General features: G+C 35.2%; 1 protein-coding gene across 1 annotated transcript in view; it reads left to right on the top strand.

Annotated features, from left to right (window-relative positions):
- Positions 1-25,784, top strand: part of LOC128871983 (zinc finger protein 1) — a 91,166-nt gene that overhangs the window by 42,316 nt on the left and 23,066 nt on the right. The window contains exons 2-3 of the mRNA XM_054114214.1: positions 11,582-11,742; positions 12,614-13,657. Of these exons, the coding sequence (XP_053970189.1) occupies positions 11,582-11,742; positions 12,614-13,657 (1,205 nt within the window). The remainder of the gene's footprint in view (positions 1-11,581; positions 11,743-12,613; positions 13,658-25,784) is intronic.

The raw sequence follows: 25,784 nt of genomic DNA, 5'->3' as shown, positions 1-25,784 counted from the left end.
AAATGTGTCAGCCGCTCATTTAGCTCAATCAATTTTGAATAAAGGTCTTGCACGCTGAATAAGCAAAGATATTTGGCTATTTGTTAACAATATACTATATAAATTGTACATACCTACATAGAGGCATGCATATATACACATATATTTTTGAAGCTTAAGAAAAACAGCATCTTAAGTAATAAGAGAAACTTGTCAATAAGTTATATAATTTGACTTGAGCTCAATGAGAAAGTAATAAACCAACAACTTAAAACGCTACAGCTAGCGTGAGAAAACAAAAATTTCAATAATCAATCATGTTGTAATTTTTTTATATTTTACTAATTATTTATTTATTATAAATTAAGTGTGAATAAATTTACAAATTATTTTCATTGAGAAAACTGGCTGCTAAGACCTCCGTTCCATTACTAGATTATTGATTGGCTGTTTGTGTACTGATCTATTGTGCAGTTTACTTTCTTGCAGTAAAATGTGCTGACGGAAAAATTATAATTTTTGCACAAGGAGGCAGCTGCAGTATACAAGCCAACAAGCAATGGCGCACGTAAAAATCAAAATAAAGTTTTCCATCGCTCAAAATGTGTCTGGCTGTGTTGATTTTTATCGCATATCACCAACACAATCTCAGTTTTTTTTGTAAACACATCCCCTGTTACGTCAGCCCATCAGCTGATTCTGTCAAATTCGCTAAGAGCCGGTTAACGGTCTGATATTGGCCATACCTGTAAAAATCTTTTCACCATGAATGTTTCTGTATTAGCGGGGCGGGGCTTTTCCCTGTAGGGAAGTTTTAAGCATAATACATAGACCACCCGTCTGACATTTTAATTTTATTTAATTGGCTATCAAAAAAAAAGAAGCCGGCAAATTTTTAAGGAATTTTTTTGTTGGGAAAAGTGGAAGTTGCTGTTAAGTACGGAATGACTTTTCTTTGAACTTTCGCCCAATTGGCTTTCATGGCTAGTTTCAAAGCAGCCAAACATTTTGTTGTACATTTTCTCGAATTTCCGCACTTATCTCACCAACTACGATTTCATGTCTCAATTCGTGTTTTATTTATTTGGCGCTTCACAAAAAATAGTTAAAAGGAGTCGAGTCTCTGGCTTGGGCGCCTATTTGATGTCACCGTCTCAGCTGAATACTCGATTTCAATTATTCTATGTTTATAATATCCCAACTTTGTTCAAAATACATACGTATAAGCATATGGATGTGATGAAGAATTGTCGCATTTGGCAAATAATTGGATCGAAAAAATCCATCATATGATCTAAAATGTTTGTTCATTCACCGCTACGCCCCACTCCACTTCTTTGATCCACGTTTTGCTTCATATTTAACGTCAATTTCTTTCAAATTATACACACATTCACATTTACTCATGCAAATCAATTGGGCATGATTGATAAGTCTTGAAATATTTGGACACTGCGTACATAGCGCTCAATTGAAATTTATGATTCATGATGGAAAATACATAAATTTTGTTCGTTTTTTTTTCACTTCATTTGTGTGGATCGGGCTATCAAAGGTATCTTTGAAAATGTAAAGCAATAAAATGGTGATATTATTTGTGCTTTTCAAGTTTCTTAGCGGAAGCTTTGATTTCGTGAAATTCTACATTAGGTTTCATCAAGAGCTCCTAGAGCTTTCATTTAAACAAGTTTTTTGCAAAGTTAAACTTTAAATGAAGCTTATTGCCGGAGTGTTGGATAATTTTACTTGGAATTTCAAAATTTCAATTTGTTTTGTACAACTATAACTTCGATACTTTTATTTCAGTATTGCCTTTCCAACTGTAAAGTATTTGATGGGACATCAATGGGACTAGCACTAACTACTTCTATAACAATAATTTTCAAAAAGGAAAAATGTAATTTTTCTGTTATAAATTACGCAAAATTACTCAAATTTGGTATAAATAATGAACCTAAAAAAAAACAATACAACGCCAGTAAATTTTTGCGAAATGGGAGGTGCTACACCTACTTTCAGTTTGAGTCTCGCTAACGACTCAATAAAACTTGCCAAAACTTGACCCCTGTTTCGCTTCCTTCCTCACAAATACTATTGAAATCAGATAAAACTACGCCCTCTTTTGATATATTAAGACTAAATTTTATTAAATTAAAAGCTTTCAAAAAGATACTTTAAGCCCTTCAGATAATTTATGTTATTCTGGTAAATCTTTCCTGGCGCTGGCGAAGGTTGAAAGCTGGCGATTGCTTTAAAATGAAGTTTTTCCTCATAAACGCATTTCGAGAATATTTGTAATCATTAAATTTCGATATCGTGTAAAAGTTTTCAAGTTTAGTTGAAAATTATGAATGACTAAAATATCTTTTTCGTATTCCATGTAAAGAAAAAGCGAGAAGAGCTTGACTTGAAATTAAATAAACTATTTTAGCTCATTGGCCGGTTTGGGCTTACGGTATAAATTTTGGACATGCACTAGCCGAAAGTACGTCACCTCTATCTAACGTCTGCAAAGCAAATCCTGCTCAGTATAGTAAACGAGTCATACTATATAAGGCGCGATCTTGTCATACCAACTGTGACTGAAGTAACGAAACAATTTACAATAGCTCACAAACAACGACTAAAAAATCATGACAACGATACATCCAGCATAGTTCGACTGAATTCTTCTCGAAGACGGTTAAAACCGCACAACGGTAGAATACCTTGTTGAGAGCGATTAGCGATTATATGTAAAATGTTTTTTTTAAAACAAGTTAAATTATAAATTAAATTGTACAATACTTCTAAAAATAAATAAGAATCGAAAACAAACGGAAAAAAATGTCTTAGGAAAGTTGGGAAAGAAAACAAAAACAAAAGCCTCGAACCAACCGAAAATTAAATTACTAGTTTGTCCCAATTCACAAGGAAAATTACTTGCTCGTCGAAAGCTGTTAACGCTAACAAGCAAATTTAATATTTAAATAAATTTTCGTTGTTTTTGCCCTTGGTAATATCTGCTTATTAACCACGCTTCTTCACTAATGAACAAATGTCAAATTCAATTATCGTATATGTCACACACATTAGGGAGAAGCAAATTCCTGCGTTGCGCGCAGAAAAACACATTTAAGCTTTTAGTCAGCTTTATGAAGAAAAGTAATATACAAAAAAAGCCAAAAATTAAAAAATCAGCACATCAAAAACTTGTTTATTTAAAAGAAATAAAATGTTATTTTAATTGCTTATATATTTTATTGTTTAATGATTTTCCTCTGTTTAATGCTTTTATTTCGCTCATAATTTTCCTAAATACCGTTGCTTGTTAAACATGGCCGCAAGAGATTTGATGGCGGACGATCGTTTAACTCTCCCAGGGTAACTTTTTTTCAGCGCCGATACACGCTTCTTGTAGACAATTGTCTAGCGGACACTTGTCCGCAACAACACCCACTATCCGTGGTGCTGTTTTCAGTGCTCATAGCCTCATTTTTGCCTGTGTGGCTCATAAAACTGGCACCTTTACGATCGCATTTATTGTAGCCCACACAAATAAAATATGGCAAACAAACGGAATGTGACTGAGACGATGAATTGGAACTAAAAACATTCATACGTATCTAGTGAGGGGATTATTTGCTTAGCTTTAACCGAAAATAAGAAGAGGAAACGAAACTAAAAGCAAATTAAATAGGTTGGATAGCTACGTCAGCATAAATTCATTGAAATAGCGAAATGAAAAACCCCACCTGAAACAAAAGAAAACATTGAGATTAGTCGCTGACATGTCTGTGCCGCCAGAGGGGCTTAAGTGTCCGCACACTTAGCATTCTTAGCTGCATGCGAGTATTTTTATGTTGATGAGCTTATCCGCTGTATCTGCTACTGCGTCGCACTCACCTGTATTAGGCTATGCAGCCAGCATGAGAACGTTTGTTGCAGCGCAAGTGTTCAGTGTTTATCCATTTAAATTCCAAAAGTTTACAAGTATTTTCCAAAGACCACTTTTAGTTGGATATTTATTCATATTTTAACGTTTATAATATACGTACTAATCACTATAACCCGCCTCCTCAAGTTTAGCATGCACGCCAACTTTACTACTTTCACTTGACGCTACTAAATTAGCGATCTTGACATCACTAGCTCGCCTCATACGTAATAATAATTTATTTACTTCGCACTTAAAAGTTGACAAATCTCGGAATTTCTTTATTGGTATTTAAAAAATATTACGACTTTTGTTTGCACCTAAATACAAGCATACCTATGTGTATGTATATTTGTATGTGTGTGTATGCATCAAAATATTAAAATTTTCTGCTTGTTTGCCATCTTCACCAATTACCCTGAAAATACGCGAAGCGCTAAAAATCACATTCGAAGAAATACAACGCAAAAAAGTCACACAAATGAAATGCTCTCGAAGGTGAGAAAAAAGTTTGGCATAGTCCAAATGAAAATTGTGTCAAAATAGCAGGTGCGTCTGGGCAATATTGATTGCCAGAGCAAACAGTCGAATTTGTGGCGCTATTGTCAATTTTTTCTACTACATACTCGTTCGTATAAGTAGATATGTTCATTGCATAGGTATATTTGCTAATCCACTTGAAATATATTTCCATTGTCTCTTGCAAAATGTCGACTTTCGTCGATTTACTTCCTGGCATTATAACTGTTGAAATAAAGGTAATTTTTAAGTGTCAGCACCTAAATTGTGTGAGAATTTTTCATTGACAGCAGCTTGTCAAATTAGATGACACTTCGTTACTTTTTTAATACAACACGTTCGTTTTGACATAAACTTGGCTATAATTTTGGTTTAAATTTCTTTCTTTTTTTCTAATTGAGTCACGGAAATTATAGCACACGCTATGGGTAGTTCAAGGCCTTCACATGACAAATGATACGCCACTGACGCAGAGCTGACAGGGCACACGTTCTCAAATATTTGAGGAAAACTTGTTAAGGATTTTTGCTTAAAATTAATTTTGAATTATTTTTCATTGCGGCTGAATGCAATATTATGCTTTTCACACGTGGTTAGATGCGTTAAAGAACAATAACCGCTCGCAGGGTTTAAAATTACTGCACTAAAGGAAGGTTTTCGTTCAAATCGGTGCTCGTTTCATTGAAGTCGAACAAAGTAAATTTTAGCTCGTTGCGCAATTTTCCATATTTTTGCTCTCGTTTTAATTACGTCACGTTTGCCATCACGATGTTTTTTTTTTTTTAATTTAATTTACTGAGTCACTTATAACTAATTTTTAGCCTAACAGCAAGTTTTTCAATCCTTCTTTATTTTGTCTGTTTGTTAGCTCATTGGGTGGGCTCATTTTTGTCCAAGTTTTTACAATTACCGCGGATCGATCCTTCCGTTGTAGACATGATATGCCGATTGTGTGTGCGAGAGAGAGCTGTAGCAATAGGGCCATACCCTGGATCTGCCGTTTTTTGAGATATTTTGCTCTGCAATTTTTAACTTCGTCATCTACCATCGGCATTTGAAGTCCTCTATGTATGTTCGTATTTTTGACGTAGCAAACACGTTGCTGATTATATTGTTCCTAGTACCTTAGATTGCACTCTTTGTACCATGCATCCATAAAGGATTTATAGTGGAATTGTGTTAAAGGACATTGTACTACAGATTTAATATAGATTTTCGGTTCATTAGCCAATGTGAGTTCAAAGTTTTGAAACTTATTTGTACCTTTTTGGTCCCACGATGAATCGCGAAAATTAAAAAAAAATCATCACTGACTTATCTTTTCTTGTGGCCACCAGCTTCAAAAACTATGTCTTTTCAAATATACAAAAATGGTTTAAGCTAACATTTTGACGCTCATTTTTCAAGCATATTTTCTCTAATCAATCTGCTTTTTTATTGTAAAATTATATTTTATAAAAAATAAACAAATACATTCCTAAGTTTGTTGTTTTACTTTCTTTCATTTAATTTCACTTCTTTCGTTTTCTTTTAAATGATTTTCCTTGGCAAATAGGAAACAAATATTTGCCACTATTATTCATCGTTTCCAGTTTTTCTACTAAGCGAAAGCGCTATTTCCATTTGTGTGTTGCTCCGTAAATTGCATACACAATTTCCAGCATTTCGTAAAGAAAGTGAAAATAATTTCTTCGCTGTCGTGCAACGAACTTTTGATGACGCCGGGCACATACATACAAATACAGTGCGCTGCCATAACAAACAGTTGCATTCATTCATTCATCGTCGAAAGCTAAACGACTGGGGCAGTCGTAAATACAAGTACAATAACATCAACAACAACAACAATAACAGCAACAACAGTAGTGACACGGCCAACAATTGCCACAGCAATAATAACAATTGTAATTGTAAACGTTGCACTTCAAATACAATCAACGACCCAGCAACGACAACAACAATAACAACAATAAAACAATAGCAATACCAACGTAAGCAACAAATTAATGTTTAATAGTAAACTGACCATACTTTATAGCGGCATAGTTATAATATTGTGGCTTTTATTGCTGTGTTGGTGGAAAGCAAAAACTATTTACATACATTTAGCAGCACGTCAATATGTGAAAAGGTATAAACAATATCTTTTCGTGTACATCATTGTGGATTTTTTTTGAGATTTTTATCATTTACTTTAATTGTTATTGTCGTCGTTGTATTTTTGATTTCTTATTTTTGGTTATTATTGCTGTTGCCAATACATTGGAAAAAAGTCCCTATTCATACATACATACATATTTACGCTACGAAATGAAAACTTCAATTTAATATCGCTGTCATGTTGCATGTGCGTTTAAAGGGACTTTGACACGCTGCTGCTGCTGCTGGGGCAAATGCAACAACAAAACACTGCGTGTACACAAAATGGTCATAAACACAATCTTGCATGGGTATGTATGTAGCTGTGAAAGTGTGCGCCTATTCCTGCGCCCGTTCAACCTCTGTTACGCACGTTGATCAACAATGCTGTTGTTGTTTTATTGTATGTCTGCCTGCCAGCCTACGGTTAATTGAGGTAAATTAAGGTAAACTATCAAATGACAATAGCAACAACGAACAAAAAAACAGAAATAGGAATTTGAGTGCGCACTTCCACACAAACATACATATATATAATATGTACGCATGTAGGTATGCCAATAAGAGACCGAGCAAATTGGCTGTGTCATATGGGAGAGAATAGCAATTGAAGAAATACATTTGTTAAGGCAGCGCGTCAAGAAGGCAAAGTAAACAAAGCAGAGGGGATTCAGTCTTCATAGCACTTTTAATAAAACGTTAACGAAATTAATTTCTTTTAATAGTAGAGAAGCAATGACTTACGAAGATCGAAGTGATAAGAGTCACAATGTTTCGTGCTTATAAGGAAGCATACACACATACATATATGCACACAGCTGCATACAGCTTGGAATTCTGTGCTGACTGCAAGCGTACTTGCAAGTGGCAACTCAATGCAGCTTAACGATACCTACTCATCGGCACACTACAGCTCGTTACGTGAAGTATTCGTTTTAATTGAAATTAATGCCGTATACCTACTCAGCAGCCACACAAACACACCAAAGTGCATTGTATCAATTGTGAGCGCAGAATAACAAAAAAAAACAAAACAACGGTCAACAATACAGCGGTACTTTATTCAACGCACTTAAGCTCAATTTCTAGCGCTTGAAACTCCATTTTGTACACCATTTTTACTTTTACGATTTTTTACTGAAGTTTTGTTCTTGTTTTTATTTGCTCTCGTATTGTGTTTTCCCTCCGACTTCAATCAGTTAACCATCATTGTACATATCATGTCTGCTTTTGGTTTCTTTTTGCTCGCTTACTCTTATACAAAGCGAGCGAGGCACTCACATATTCATTCCGTTTACTCTCCATCTCTCTCGCGCTCTTCAACTCTGTTAACTTAACGCTGTAGTTTATAGTACATACATAAGTCAATACACACGCCGATAGTTATACTGACTCACTTTGATTTGTTGTCTTCTTTGCACGCAGCAGTGATGGAAGACAAACATTTCAAATTATGTTTGATTTTAATACGAAATGTGCTTAGTTAAAAGAGAATTTACCTAAAGGGGGGAAATACGACCATTTAAAAAAGTTCCAACCATTTTAAAGAATCGAAAGTAAAGTCGGTAATTTTATTTACCACACAAGATTCGGACCGTTGATAGAACGCTTATTTGATATGCGTAGTTTATATTCTCACTACTTATGGTACATACATATGTAATACTCGTATACATGTAATATGTAGAACTTCCTCTCACTTTGGAACAGTTAGCATGAGTAAGTAGTAAATAAGTAAGGAATCATAGTGCAAAATTTCAATAATAATAAAATAATTTTTTTTTGGATAATATAAATTGAACTTTGTGTTAAAAAATATAAAAAATTTAGTTACAAATATTCGGTTTGACCACGTCGTGTCAAAAACGATTCGATTTTACCTGAAGTATCTTCTGACTAGTAAGCGATTCAATACCAAGTTTGCCAATACTGCGCATTATTTTCTACCTACTCTCCATTTACCGTTGCCGTAGTGAACAAAGCAATCTTTCTGATAGTTTTCTACTGTTATTTTTATTTTTAATTATATTGTTATTGCAGTTTACTTGTTTTTTATATTGCATTCTTTTACGGTTTTGCAATTTTTCCTTATTTAATCGTTGCCCAAGCTTGAGTTTGAATCTCACGTCGACGCTGGCAGCGAGTAAGAACTTCCTTACCATAAATACTGTTTGACTGTCTTGTCCGTTTGTCAGTGGTTTTATTCGTGGGCATGTTGCTGTTTTTTCTTTATTATTTCTTGATGTTGTTTGAGACCTGAGCACAAAGACCTGACGATGAGATCATCATCAACTTATGCGTATCAGTACGGCAGATACACATACTGACGAAATTATAAAAAACAACATGCATAGAGCCTCAACTGTCTGACTAAGTAAATATATACACATATGGAAACATACAAGTTAGCTGTACATATTCGTGCATAAGTAATTATGCCTTCATGCAACAGTTGTACTGAAGGCATGAAGTTTGTATGTGTTTCGTGCGAGTACACTAGGGTGGTCCACAAAAAGTTTGTTTTATGTAGAGTTCAAGGAAATTTGTGTTCCCTTTGCTAAAACATGAAAGTAGACAGCTTGATTTAAAAAAAAAAATTAGAGGTCAATCAAGTCCATTTTATACACAAACTGCTTTTTAATAACAACTGTTTCCGATTCATCAACCACCTACTCGAATAGTGAATAAAACCAAAAATTTCCATTGAATCCATCATTGGATTTGATTTGGCAGCACTGTTTTATTCTCGTTTTGACAAATTGTTGTGTAATTCCATTTGATTTCAAAGCATCGCCCTGAAAGTATGCAAAATGATCAAAAGATAAGCATCTACTTCCCGCCACATGATGCCCAAACTGTTCTGTAACTCCATTCCTTTTCTCTCCTGAAAGTATGCAAGACGATCAGAAATGTCTCTATCTTTCACCGCATTATGCACAAACTGTTATGTAACTCCATTCCTTTTCAAGTATTTCCGCCTGAAAGTATGCAAAATTTATTTAAAAAAATATCGCTGCTTATACCTGAAAGCACTGGCACTTGTGAGCGCTGCGGCTAAAACCCAAGTTGCTTCAATATCGCCAAGCTATTGTTGCTTTCACACACAAATTTTTCGCTGAGCGAGCAGAGAATTGATGATTCGAAGGCAGCTAATGCGCGTATGACCAAAATACATAAACACAATTCTTTTATATTATTTACGTAGGTTTTTTTCTACTATTTTTCAGTAATACTTCAACCAGACTGAGATAAAGTTAAACCACTAAAATGCTTATTAATACATCGCTCACCCGTACTTCTCTGCTCACCGTACGCTGAAATGCTGAAATCAACGGATGACTCAACTTTCTTCATTCTTCCAAACCACACACAAAACCTTTTAAGTCATTACCAAGCATACAAAGAAATGTAAATACATGTGTATGTGTGTATGTGTGTGGTATTTTCGTCTCTTCGTTTCAGCTCAGCTTCATTCTCAGCCTATCTGCTAGCACAAAGCCACACAAATTCCTTCAACGACTTATCGCTCGAAAAATATCTTTTACATTTCATTTGCTTATATTTTTAAACCCGCGTGCTCTGGAGTGCACAAGGGCATTATAAGTTTTTCACATAACTGTAATATGTATGGCTTAGCTGTAGCTGTATGTAACAGAATAGAATCATCGAGATGGATATTGAAATATACGCCAAAATGTTCAGAATGACGGGAGGAGTCGGGTTAGTAATGACTGTTCGCCCACCTGGGCGTACTATAACGCAAGCAAAAATTAATATATTTCAGGAAACAGAGATCCCTCTCTCTTCGCCGTCCGCCCTTCTCCCACGAACAAAAAGTTTCCCTTCCAAATTTTTCCCTGTGTAAATCGGGACTTAGTTCAAAATAGGAATTATTGTTCCGCTTTAGTTTCATTGATAAACAATTTTAACTGTTTTTGCCTTTGATAGCGTCTACTGAAAATAGATATTATAATCACTTAGCAACAACCTTAGTCGTCAATCATTGAGCCAAATTCATACAATATAAATAACTCATTTCCAAGAAAGAGCTTCAGGTAGCTAAATCAAATATTCTGCTTTATGTCGGCTAACATTGGCGTTATTCCGTTTCCGCAATCCATCGTTTTTAGTTATATTTTGTTCTCAAGTGAGTGCATTGCCTGAAATGCTTGCTTAAATAAAGTAAAATTCGTTTAAATTATTATTAGTAAGAAAAGTGCCAGAATACACAGGAACAAGTGAAGTGAAGTGAAAAATACCCAGATTATTACAAATTGCCCCCAGCAACATTTGTGATCCGCCTAAAGCGCATTTTAAACCGAACGACAAAAAAGGATTATTCATCTCTAAACAGGAACATATTTCTGTAATATTTTTGGTACAAATATATACAGGCGTCACATTATATTTTTATACAACGTGCACTGGTACTAATTTATTTAGCATCATACCTACAGAAAGTTACCAGAAGAATACGACCTCTTCGCTCTGCTAAGCAAAGTAAGGTTTCTCCTCAGCATAGATCTCGTCACAAAAATCAAAAAGCTCACTCTGCTGGGCAAAATAGAAACTCTCGCATATGCGAAAATTCCATAACTTGTATTTTGAAGCAAAATATGGATGCATTTGAACACAGGAATCTATGCGAAAACTTCATCAATTTCTCGAAGACTCTCACAATAGTTCAGGTCGTAGAATGCTGCGCAACAGAAATGAATATCGAGATATCGTGCCAACAGCATCGCAACAAATAATGATATGTCAGAACGATTATTTAATGTTGTCCTCCGATATTTTGTAGTTTGTTGAAACATGCAGTTTCCCCTAAAAAAATTCCGATATCTCTGGTTTTTCTTTAATGTTTGCAAGATCTGCTGCCTCTTTTTCATGGCCTATAACCGTAGCACCTCCTTACTTTTTTATTATTAAATTTATTTTCATTTATTAATTTTAACTCCAACTGTATATATTTTCATACTTTAACTGCAACCTTTTAAAATAATTCCTTTATTTTATATCTTTTTAAAGTTCCCTCATTGGCATCGAGTTTACATCATCCTCATCATCAAAACAGTTCGAAAAGCAACAGTAACGTCGAAGAGGAAAACACCTCGATGCCGGGACCGATTTCATCACATGCAGATTTCATGGTGAACTGTCCGCAGTGTCCAACACGCTTAGGATTTCAAGTAAGTAAATAAATTATTGATATGCTTTTTGTATCTGATCTGCAAAAGAACACTAGGAAGGTAGCGATTTACGTGGAAAGCAACAACCCAAAATACTTGTGTTTATATAACCGGTTTCAGTTGAAAGGGCTCAACTATATGCGATCTGATTAGTACAGTTGTAAAGTAAAAAATAAGACAGTATTATAATGAGCCCCAGGAAGTACTTAGAGAAATTCCTGCTAAACGTCAAACTGCATAAAACCGAGGTGATAGCAGTGATAGCTCTTTGGTTTTTTCTAGCGATTTGATGGTTTAAATGACAAAGTGATTGTGGTTGTTTCTTCTGTTTGCAGATGCAAAAAACTGCATCAATAACTGATAAGTAGAGATCGGATTTTTATGCAAATTGAATATTTTATTATGATGAGTTTCTACCTAGGTGCGAACTTCATGTGATGTTAAACAAAAATATGCACTTGCATAAGAATCCGATCTCTACTCATAAGCGACCTATCAGTCGCCATTAGGCACTAACGCAAATAGTGACTACTGTATAAATCTCTGCTTAAAACTTTTCACAAGGTTATGTGGTTTACGTTTTTAACTTAAAAATAATATTGGATGCAGTAAACACATAGCTTTTAATAAAAAAAAAATAGTTTTTGTTAAAATATGTGCCCTTTCTCTTTACTAAAATAAAATGGATAAGGGTTTTGGATATAATATTATATTCACCCGGATATCCGGAGAATAGTAATAATAGTAACTTGAGGATGTTGTCTAAATTAAAATTTATATACAATAATATTCAAAAAAACCTGTACTCGTACACAGATACACATTTCTTAACCTTACGTGCCCCTCAAATATTCCTTCCATCTTTTTGCAGTCTCTGCGCGAACACATCTCTACCGAGCATCCGCATGAGAAACTTAATGTCGAAAACTTTCCATCCAGCCTTGTTTACCACAACCACCAACATAGCCACCTACAGCAACAATACCATCAAAAACACCAACAATCATACTCACAACAGGGTGCCGTCGACATTGATGATGATAACGAGGGGAACGACGACGATGACGACAGCAGCAGCAACAGTAACAGCAACAGCAGCACTGTTAAATTCACAAATTCACCTATTCAACACAATAGCAACAGCAGCAACAACAACAATAACAACAACAACGATAGCAATATTAAAAATAATAATAATAGTATTACAAGTATTGAATATGTGCGACGTTCACCTGCTCCACCAGTAGGTGCCAACGCCATCACCACCGCCGTCAACAGTCCCGTCTCACCCAACTCCACGCCAGGTAAACATCAATCAAAAATGATACCAAATGCGGCGCCCATCGTCTTACCGACATCTCCAAACGATCTCAGCGCCGCCACATCACCATTTGCCACAGCCGCAGCAGCAGCAGCAGCGGCTGCAGCTGCCGCTCAACATCAACTACCACATTTGCCGCCACATCTAGCACATCCACATGGCATGCATCCACATCTGCCCGCTGCCGCTCAACTAATGGCTGCCATGGCTGCCATGCAAGCGCAACAGCAAAATGGTCTGACCAATGGTTTGAGCAATAGCAGTATAGGAGGCGGAGGTAATGCTGCGACCGCGTTAACGTCCACCACATCCGTAGGCAATTCACCCACCAGCCAATTGCTGGCTTTGGCCACAAATGGACATCATCATCCACATGCGACGACGCATGCACTGGCGGGCAACATCAATAATGGTGGAAGTACTGTTTATGATTTGGATGCGGCGCGTTCAACCTCAAGTCCTGGTTCTATTGGAGGCAGCGAAATGGGCGCCTATCACTGTGTACAATGCACGGCGACATTCCAGACACGCGAGCAATTGGAGAAACACGAGGTGCTGCATTCCCCCAGTGCGCAAACGCACACGTCAAATCAAGTGAGTACAAACAAAGTTTTTTCTTACTTATTAGGATATACTTATACATACACGCATTTATGAGTATTCAAAAGTTAGTAGGAGAAGTTAAACTAAAATGTAAGGAATTTCGTTTACTGAAAATTAAATGGCGCATGACAGATTAAAGACGTTTTGAATTGGATGTCTGGGTAATAGTTGGAGACCTTATTTTCTTATAATCTCAAATGCGAAGGGAATGCTAACACCTAAATACAAAAAGACGAACAGTTTTTGCACTTCCAAGTGTGTCTTGGCTCCCTTCTAGGTTTAAATAAGGAAATATTATTTTGCAATATCTAACATAAAAGAATTTTAGAAAATATTAAAGCAATAAATTTTGATTTATCAAACATTGGTAAGCCTAAAACATAATGTTTAAGACAGCACCCTGTACCGATTATTAATATTTTTTTTTATTGTAATATTTCTGCGCCTGAGACTTATGATCATTCGCATTTTTATACGAGTAACGTAAAATCGCGATGGCCAATGTTAATTTATACCTAAAAAAAGCTAAAAAAAGCGAAGAAGCCAAAGTACCTCACGGAGAAACAAAGAAACGCCATTGTTCCACAAACTACCGCCTCTACCTATATTCGCATATGGAGAATAAGAATTAAAGACACAAATATACTCTTCAGAAACTCCAGATATATAAGTCAACTAAAAAACTCAATAAAAAACTGCCACTTAAGAATGAAGGCATACAAAATGCCAGTACGGAAGAATGAAATTGATTGAAGTCACTTGATTGCGAAGTAGCAAGTCATGGGGTTCAGTTAGGCAGTGAAAATGGCAGGAGAAAAAACGTTAAAGTTCGCATATGAAAATAAATAATGAAGGATGCACATATGTATTACTGTATATATTATGTATATAGATACATATACCTATATAAGTATTTAAGTGTAAGAGTAGCTTGTTTATCATGCCGACGACTATGCATTGAAGCTCTACTCAATTTTAGAAAAAAATAAATGAAGATAATTGTACGTATGTACCTATGTTGATCAGTATACTTACACATAGTTTCTCAAATTTTATGTATATATATAAATATATTTAGGCGGCCGCCGTAGCCGAATGGGTTGGTGCGTGACTGCCATTCGGAATTCACAGAGCGAACATTGGTTCGAATCTCGGTGAAACACCAAAATTAAGAAAAAGATTTTTCTTATAGCGATTGCCCCTCGGCAGGCAATGGCAAACCTCCGAGTGTATTTCTGCCATGAAAAAGCTCCTCATAAAAATATCTATCAGAAGTGCGTCTTTCCTGCACCCGTAGCTGCTTGCTGGATAAAGAGCCGCTTGGCTTGAGAAATTTACTCTTTGAAGCTCTTCAAATCCGCTGGCCCACATTGGTGCCATACCTGCTCAACCCCAAAAATCTGCGAAGATGTCTTGTCATTGGCTAATCTCTACCAATCCGAGCTGCATAGGCAGATGTTATATACCCAGGTCGTGGAGGTATGTAAGATTAACTTTCTTATCGAAGGAAGGAAAAAGCTCACATGTACTCCCTAAGGATTTCAGATCAATGAGTCTTTCATCGTTCCTGCTGAAGACTCTTGAGAGATCGATTGATCTAGGCGTTCGATGGAGATTCAATGATCTTTCATCAGTAGAAAACCGGTTCGCACAACCGGTCTTCTTTCTAACGTCCAAAATCAAATAACTTCTCACTATTCTTTATTTTCTGTCTTTCTCCCTTTCATTCTCACAGTGCAACACCACAAAATGAATTTTTCACAACAAATGAAATTTTGCATATCCGTCCATGTGGGTCCCCGCATGGGCAACCATTTTATCTAACCTAATCTAACAGTCGTAATAGGGTGAGATTCTGTGTGACTGCCAATTGGCTGGCACCGAGTTTCAAAAAACTTTGCTGCGGTTTGCTTGGTTAAATAAAAAACTGGACTGAACTTTGTATTACGACGCTCACTTGAGCAAAGCTTTATTTGACTTGGCTATTAAATTTTGGAATTATGCAAACTCATAGCCAATGAGAATTCTAGCTTGTAATATTAGATGGACGGAGTGGAATTTATACATGAAGAATGTAGCTCATGGCATGATTAAGATGGAGAAGAAAAAATTTCATAATATCCACAATATCAATACTCGAAAAACGTGATAATAAATATTTAATGGGGAGACTTCCACCTGAGCTTCAAACGCTGCATAGCACGGAGGTAGTCCAGTTTTACCCATATTTACCAAAGTCATCGAAAGGTCTCATAGTACTTCACAACCTTTCGAAACGCCTCTACACTCGTGCATTTTTAATGGTTAAATAAAATCCAAAATTTTGTCAGATATATATCAGATAGGTGGAATATTAATACTTTCTATATTAGAGCCACTAAATATTTTCCTCAAAACTAACTAATAAAACTGATTAAAATAAATTACAAAGAAAAATGTTTTCACTTCCGATATTTTTAAAGTTCTATGGGAGCTGTAGCCGAATGGGTTGGTGCGTGATTACCATTCGGAATTCACAGAGAGGTCGTTGGTTCGAATCTCGGTGAAGGCAAAATTAATAAAAACATTTTTCTAATAGTGGTCGCCCCTCGGCAGGCAATGGCAAACCTCCGAGTGTATTTCTGCCATGAAAAAGCCCCTCATAAAAATATCTGCCGTTCGGAGTCGGCTTGAAACTGTAGGTCCCTCCATTTTTGGAACAACATCAAAACGCACACCACAAATAGGAGGAGGAGCTCGGCCAAACACCTAACAGAAGTGTACGCGTCAATTATTTTTTTTATTTTTTTTTTATGGGAGCTGTTCATCACCAACAAGTAAAACTAAACTGTTTCTGCATTATATATATTTTTTTTTCTATTTTCTGTATCACATACAAATTTTCCTCTTACAACATAGAAAAATGTGGATGGCACAATTTTTATCTACGAAAAACAAAATTTATTAAAAATATAGAGGCAGAAACAAAGAGACTTTAGCCATCATAACAACCATCGACGTTCAAGTAAAAAACTCAAATAAACTTAATGTAAAACATTTATTACAAAAACAAAACAGAAATAGTAAAATTAAGCCTGCTATCAAAGGAGTAGCCTACTCACAGCCTCCGTATACATAAGTTTATATGCATTAAATGTGCCCCTAGTATATATTTAGTACTTACACCTCATCGTTTCACTAATACTAAGAGTGGTTGGAGCTGTGGCTGCGTTCGGGACTGTTGTAGTTGTAACTGAAGCTGCCGAGCATAGCAATCTATCTGTTCTTCTTTTCCAGCCTTCCGCTTTGTACGAGTACGTATCAGCCTTTGTCTTACCATTCTATTTCTGCTGCTCTAGTAGTTATAGTAAAGAATATTTTTGTTGTAGTTTTTAGTATTGGGCTGGCGCTCTTATCTAGCAGTCAGTCACAGTCATAACTCTCAATTGTTTGTTGTGATGTATGCAATGCTCAGCCATAGTTGACGATAAGCGAAGTTATGAAATAGAAGTCGAATGCTTAGCGTAGGGCATTTCACAAACACACACGCACCAAACTCGCACACTTGTACCCACATGTAAGCAGAGCTCACTCTTAAGATAAGGCATGAAATGACTGCTTTCCAACGAACTGATAAGAAAATGAAAAAAGTCTATAAGCAACAATAATGCGTACCACAAAACAAAAAAACGCCCACTGTTGGGCAATAAAGAAAGATAAGTAAAAACTAACTCAATGGCTTCGTAGGCGGCTGGGAAGAAACCTTTTCCCCGCCAACCTAAGGCGCAATTGATATGCAAGGTGGCAATGGTGGCTATTACACTCTGCGACAATAAAAGTTATACAGGAAAAATTGCATATGCATGAGAAACTATTCATTTTATAAAGTACTGCTGCATATTAAGTTATTCATTTTCCCATTGATTACATTTTTGAAGGGCTTCAAAATTTCAAAGGACTACATTTTCAAAGTTTTCAATTGTTTTACTAACTCTATGGATATTACACGGGAGAGGATACACCAGACTATTAAAAAATTTTATTTTATTTATTTTTTAACTTCGTTTTCTTATTGTTTTATAAAAACGCAAAAGAGTAGTTGAATTTGGAGCTATGAAATAACTTTATTTTAAAAATCTGAATATATATTCTTGTGTTTGGTATCAATAGAGTGAGCATAAAAATTAAAAACAAAATGGAAAATTTACTCCTTTGAAACTTTAATGTTTACTGTATAAAATTGGTAGTTCCACACGCGTATGAAATTTTTCCTGAATAAAAAAAAGTGGATTTTTGTTGCACAGTGTTGTATACATATATTTCATTGCTGTATGTAATTTTTCTAAGTAATAGGCCTATATCACCTACTTGGCCCCAAGTTATTAAGGCTTGCTCTCTCTCACAGACATTATCAGCGTCGGTTATGGTCATAAATTATGATTTGCTTTTCTCCGATCAAACTTTGTTTTTTAATAAAAGCTACCAAACAGAAAAACATAAAAAAAGTATCTTGCAAAAAGAAAAGTAGACTGCTTGCACATACGAAGCATGTGGGTCGGAAAACCCACGAGCTTCATCAGCCACCCTCAGCAGCCAGCTACCAATTATCATTTTTTCTAATAACCTGCTTTGCCCCCTTGAGGTGTATACTCGTATGTGCATGGGTGTGTGTGTCAAGGAGAATGTGCAGAAAACTAATAAATTCATATGCAAGCCACTAACGGAGGGCAAACAAAAATAAAAAAGCAGTCTGCGAGCAACCAAATCTTTAATAAACGCTTGGCTGTGATTTTTACCTTCAGCTGCTTCTCTGATTTCACCACTTGTACATTTTTTTCGTATAAGCCGTTTTTTCTGTATGTCTGTTTTTTTTATACATTTTTTATCGCAAACACTCACTCCCTGGAGTATACTATACATGGACTTTTAACGTTTGATCTGCATCATCTGTAATGCTGTTCAGGTCCACCTACAAAAAACTTACTCACATACATACATGTGCATACATATAAACACATATTATGTGGTATGTATGTGTATTCGATTTACTGGAGGCTAGTGCGCCTCAAAGCATGCTAATATTTTCTGTGCAGAAGCGTGAAAAAGTGCTAATATTGCTTCAAGTACCCCATACATTCATGCTTGCATGCTTAGACATTTGCATATACGTACTCCACTCACCAACTAAATTTCTTGTTTTTATTTTTAACATTTTTATTAGCACGAAAACAAATAGCTTTAACTCCACCGCTAAATAATGCGGACATTCATAAACACATCTGGCCTATATGCTCCAATGCTTATATGTTTTTAAGTGTACGTAGCTAGCATGCCTGCGCTTGATATATATCTCGCTTCCTAGCTAGGTTTTTGGTTTTGTATGCTAGTGAATCGCATTTGTGCGTTTGTGAAAACTAATATCAAAAATGTTGCCCGTAACTTTAGTTCTTCAGCGGCTTCCGTGTGCTACTCACTCCACTTACTTTTAAAATAGTAATCTAATCTTCAAACATTTGGTAGCTCAAAATTTGTTATGCATAAAAGTTGTTTGAAGTGTTCATAAAAAAGTTTTTGCATAACTACCTTTTGTAAGTGTCCTTTACGTGTGTTTTATGCCACCTACTTCTTTTACTTTTGTGTTTGTGTTATGCTTTGAAAAATAACTTAAAGTATGGAAGAGCGAACTAAAAGTTAATTTCTTAAATTTAAGAAATGCTATACATTTTTTGTAAACTTGTTAAAACTAACAATACAAATTCGAAACGCAAACAAGGCTAAACTGAAAAAGGTCATAAGCAAAGAATTTCAATAATTAATTTCAATTAATTTTAATAACTTTCGAAAAATAATTTCATAAATTGCTTTATAAAATGAACTTTTCAGTGAGTGAAGGTGCTAAAGATTTATTAAAAGTAAAATAAAAAATGTATTATTAGACCCAGTAATTCAAACCAAAAATGTAACAAATATTTTTCTATTGAAAATATAATAAATATTCTGCATTAGAAGACAATGAGCCAAATTAAAAAAAAATATTTACAAATAAGTGACCTAAATTTTTTCCAAAGCGTTAAGACTTATTGCAAATCAATATTAAGCATTGTAATGTAATTGAAAATAATACAAATAGAACAACAAATTGGCATTTGGCAACTCTCCGCCCAAAGTCGTCATTCAGAGTTGATTTTAACCGTTTTAAAGTAAATATATTTGATAAAGGGTTTTTCAATTGGCGCGGGTCGATTTTGGCGCCCTGTGGCAGCCATTTTGTTTTGGTGACATCTGTCAAATCTTTTGTTTATTATTCAGTTGTTTATGCCAAATCATCATGGCAAGTTACACGATTGAACAGCACGTTCAAATGATAAAACTTTATTATCAAAATGAGTGTTCATTAACGCAAACGTTGCGCTCACTGCGCCCATTTTTCGGTAGACATGGTGGCCCTTCCAATTTCTTATGGCCCATATTGAACCATATGAACCTAGACGACATGTGGTTCCAGCAGGATGGCGCTACGTGCCACACAGCAAAGGCCATTTTATTCCATTTCAACATCTACCCGCCCTTATTGAAAAACCCTTTATAATACTTAACTTAATGGCGTTTATAATAATGAATAAAATATTGCAAAACTTAAAATTGTTCAGAAAATAGGTAGAAGAAAAACTTAATTAAAAAAAAACTTTTAATATACAATAAAAAAATAAGAAAATAAATTTGGTTCTTGCTTTTTGGGTGAAATATAAAAGAAAACATTAGTTAAAAGTACAAATGTAATAAGAAATTTCAGGCATCCTTGAAATGCAATCCTTCTGCATCGTGGAGAAAAATTTCAATTGTTTTTGTAGGAAATACTTTTTGGAGAAAATACTTTTTTTTCGTGATGAAGAGATGTAATTACATGAGAAAAACAACAAAGATTTTTTTTTTTTTAAAATTGTAAGAAAAAATTCAAAATTATACTTCACATAGAAATATATGTATTTAAACAAACTTTGAAAACATTTAAATTCATTTTTCACTGCTTTTCCAAAAATGTATCTTCTAATATCTTCTTCTTTTATATATTAGAAAAAGATTTAAAGTTAAAGTTTAAAATAAAAATAATTTCAGTATTTTAGAATAAAATTATAGAAAACATAAATTTGTATAGCTATTGATTCATCATCAGCCAACTTAATAAAATCAAATAATTATTTAATATTCTTTTACTTTATTTGCGCGTAAATTTTCAACAATTTTAATTTCTTCACGGTAATTCCAATAAAATTTATTATTTTCCACAAGAAACTACAAAAGTTCGGTACTCCATTTTTTATTCAGAATTGCTTGCATACAAACCTCCTGGCTAGCACTTCCGCTTGCATATACATATGTATTTTCTCTGCTTCTTGCTTCTCAGCAGTATTTTTTCACCACATCCAGCTTCATATATTATGCAAAATAAATTGCTATTAATTCTTTACTTTCACACACGCGAATTGTACAAATGGCAGCACAACGACGCACTGGATAAGTGCATCCATGTACGTAAATATAGGCGTATGTGACCTTTTGACTGCGTTGAGCGAAGTTGCGTTGAGTTGAGTTGATGGTCAGCACATTTATTTTTACACACTTTTAGCAGCAATAAATACCTTACGAGTGTCTGTCTACACACATACGGGTATGTAGAAGGGGGCATGTGACTGCACATGAGCAACTCCGTCAATATGTGAGAGACAAGAGAAAGGTGAATAGGGAAATATACTTTCTGAGCTTTTTTCGCAAAAACGGTGTGACCGCGAGCCATTAACAACACACAATTGCAATGGAATGCGTATGAACTTGTAAATATATGGAAGTGCTGTGAACAACCCAACAAGCAAAATAGGTAAATTGTATTTTAAGGACCTGCACAGATTCTGAATTTAATGTTCGAAAAATCGAGTGTTGAGAGTTCGCGATATTTAATCGGCATTGGTGCGAGTTCATTTATTTTTAGTTATGCTGTATTCGATTTTATAAAACCATTATAAATCTAAGTAAAAAGTGAAAAAATAAGATTCTTTAAGGTTCCACAATTTTTAATCAAAAGACAGCTCTTACCAATTATATGTGAAAAATTACGAAATTTATATGACCACCTTGAGCAAGTCTACAGGCTGTCATACGAGAATTAAAATTTTCAAGGACTCACACATTAAGGCATTGAGTTCGGCAATCTCGATCCGAATGTTGAATTGCAGCTCTGGAATCGTTCTTGACTACTTCACATAGACTTAACTTTTCAAAAACCCCAGTCTGGTCTGTCAGTTCTTTTTCTATCCCGAACAGAATCAGTTTTTGACATTTTTCCACCAACATTTGATTTGTCGACTCATGAGGACGATTATTTTTACCAAAACATCACGATTTTTTCGATATGTTATTCTTCTTAAAGATCGACCATCGTCATAAGAAGTTTCAATAACTTTAACGCTTTGTTCTGTCGTGTAAAATTGTACATCTGTGTACTTGATAAATGTCAAAGATGGCATGAAAAACAGGAATTATTCATTACTGAGACCTATGCGGCATTTTTGAAAGATGAAATGTAATTCCTGATGAGTAAATCAATTCTTATTGCTCTACGCTTTCAGTATCATTTCGACATAATTTTGATATCCATTTTGATTCACTTACTTAAGTCGTAGAGTATGCATAGAGGCATCCGCAGTGTGGGCGTTGAAAATCGAGCCGAGCATAAAGTTGATACCGATCGATTCTGATTAGATTAGGTATCCCATAGTGAATGCGAGAATCAGTACTGAATCAAATTGTATTCGTCAGATGAAGTATATTATGCATCAAGCTCGTATTGAATATATTTTTTAATGAAGAAAGTGTTTGGAAAGCATCCAGAACGAATTTCACTTCTAACTGATTTCCAAAGTTTTCAACTATAATTCGATTGTGATAACATTTATTTGACATGGATGACATAAAAAAGATACCGGGTAGGAATTATTCACTACTGACATCTAGGCGTCACTTTTGAAAGACGCTTTATTTTGAAAAACAATAAACCTCCACCATCAGATGAATTGGAGAGCAATGTTAAGTACGAGCTCTCTCTCTCTCTCCCAAAGGTTGAAGAAATTGTTTGAAGTATTTTTTAAGTATTTTTTTTGTATCAGCACAAATTGTTTATATACCGCCAAAAACATGAAGATTGCAATTTGCTACAAATTACTCACTGGGCTCTTTCATGAACGAGTGTTATTTGTATGCACATACATATGTACATATATGTATGAATGACCTCTCCGTAAGGCAACAAGCAATTGTATGCCCGTCTGTCGTTTTCATTTGTGGCAAATATTTTCACCTAAAGTGCATGCAATTTTTCAATTTGATGCCATGTAGGCAGTATCCGCCCCTAACAGCACACACTCATAAAAATCATTGCCTGCCGATGAGTAAATAACAATGTAGTAACTTTCATGCAATTGCATGCATGTGCATATATGTACGTGTGAAGGTGCTGGAGGTGCATACAAATGAAATGTGGGAAAAGTTGATTCCAACAACAACACGCGCGTGAAGAGAGGTTAATTTAAAAAAAAGAATTTAAACTAAAAAAAGGATTAATTGTTGCAGTTTTTAAACTTTTCCACCAACGCCGTATTAAATTTGAATGTGTCGGTGCGTATATGGGTCTGAGAGCTTCACTTGAGCAACAACGTTGACCAATAATTTATGGCTGGCTATTTGGTCAACAGTTATGTGTTGTGTGACCTTTTTACAGAGACGATTTTTGCCATAATGCCGTCAAGCTTGAAGGGACGCATACAGTGAATGGTTTGGCAATTCATGTGAGAGTACAGTGAGGGAGGCATGCGCCAACGAAACTTGGTGGCACATGCACTTGTTAATGACTTCGATGGCCCAGTGGGGCAAGCGGTTGCTTGTGGCGTTAAGTACTAACAGAGGAAGCAAATATGTAATAACAACAACATTATATACGCTGATGCTAACAAACATCAAATGGTTTTTAACTACTGCTGATTTTGATCTAAGCGCACCCAACTAAACCCAGCCACCCCTACCACACCACTACCACAGCAATTATCCGGCAAACGCACATTTTGAGCGATTTTATTTGCCACTTGAGCTTTTGTTGATGCCACAGAGGTAGCTCTGTCAAAGCGGCTTTACTTACCATAAATACTTTACCATATGAGAGTGCGGCAGTGTGGGTGCATATTTGCGCGCTTGCGGTCAAAGCACGGTTAACGCAAATGCTTTTTAAATGTTGAATGCCACGCGTGAGCGCCATACACTAGGTGTTTAAATGTCACCGCACTGACCACTGGCGGCCACATGGGTGTGCAGAAATAGCCGGAAAAATAGTGAAAAGCTGGAATGGGAAAAAAACTGCACTGTTCTTGCCGCGCCGCTACTTAATGACGGCAGCTGTTTGCACTTATCACAACTAGACGAGCGACATAAGACCCATCAGAGGTCATACATATGTACCTACATATACGCAAGCGCACATTTGTATATATCGCCTATTTGTTGGCATGTAGAAGCATATGTCTAGAATAACTAGGTTAACCGTTCTTATCGAAACAAAAAAATCCTGCGTATAGTGCTAGCAAATCAGCTGAGTGCGTCAACCGCTAAAGCCGCAGCCACCGACAATTAGCAGTTAAAGCTTTAAGTTTTTAACAAATAATCATTAAATCGGTTGCCAATGCATGCTTTTAACGTAAAAAATACCTCTACATACCATTTAATTGAGACTACGTATAGGCAATGTCGAACTCGTACATATTGTCGCTATACACGTGCAATTTTTTCGCTCTGCTTCTTGTTCGTGCTTTGCCATTCTCCACCAATTTCGGCATGAAAATCGCATAATGCGCAATTAATCTGTGCAAATTGGAATTTTCACTTCGCCGCGCTGCAGCTGCTTCCAAGCTCCACGTTCTCGGTGTTCAATCGCCGAGTGTGGCAAGCAGTACATAAATACGTTTTGTATGTATGTATGTGTGTTTCCACATATTTTGCCATGCGCGCGACTACATATTGTATTTGTTGTACTATAATTAATTGTTTTCACACATAATAATTTAATTGTGTGCATTTATTCGCTTATTGTTGTTGTTTTTGTTGCTTACGTGGCAATTTAGTGAATGTGTAATTGCTGGTGTTGTTGTTGTTGTTGTTGTTGTTGTTGTTGTTGTTGTTGTTGGAACACTCAATAATCGCACATCTTTCTGCTTTTATATTTACGCTAGGCATGCAACAGTGTCGCGAGCGCCAAAAAAATTGCAATTATAATAATAACAACAACAATACAACTGCACTATATTCGAAAAATTATAGTTACGAATTAATTGTTGTCATTATTGTCGCTGTTCGCACACACAAAATATACATATGTACATGCATAATACAAAAACAACAAAAAACAACAACAATATCATATAGGAAATGGTGACAAGGTGTTTAAATGTCATTAACAAAGTTATAAATTATCTTAATGAAAAATAAATAGCAATAATTTAAAAGTGGCGAAAGTCACAGGTGCCCAAGCGCCATTAATTATGCAACGCAACTCCGGCTGCAGTCTGGTTGGGCTCATTCCCGAATGTGAAGTTGGATGATAGGTTGCGCGAGTAGTTCACTTGTAGGAAGAAAAATACTAAAAAAGTAATGGATTAATAATGAAAAAAATGGAAAATGTTTGCCTAATTTTAAATTATTTTAAATAAATATAAATAAATAAATTTATTTTTCGTTTATATTTAAATTATATAAGCGCGTTTATTTTTTATATTAATAATTTTTTTAACTAAAAATATGAACAAATAATTAAATTAAGAAAATATTGTCATCTCGATTTTTTTGTTTTTGTAACTTTTCTAAACATTATTATAATACAATCGAAATATTTCTTTGTTTCCAATACACTTTTATTTTTAATAAATACAGCCATAGTGTACAATTTTTAAGTATTTTTCTCATTTGAAAATTTTGATTCCTCAGGCAAACGCAGCATTCACCGGTAGCTTATTAGTATTCATTCAAACAAAATGAGTCTATGAAAAGAATTACCACAAAATTGCTTTCTTGAACATTTTCCTTGTCCAAATTTTATTGCACA

This window comes from Anastrepha ludens, chromosome 2 (genome assembly GCF_028408465.1).
Source record: "Anastrepha ludens isolate Willacy chromosome 2, idAnaLude1.1, whole genome shotgun sequence".
Taxonomy (NCBI): Eukaryota; Metazoa; Arthropoda; class Insecta; order Diptera; family Tephritidae; genus Anastrepha; species Anastrepha ludens.
This window is presented reverse-complemented; position numbering and strand designations above follow the sequence as displayed.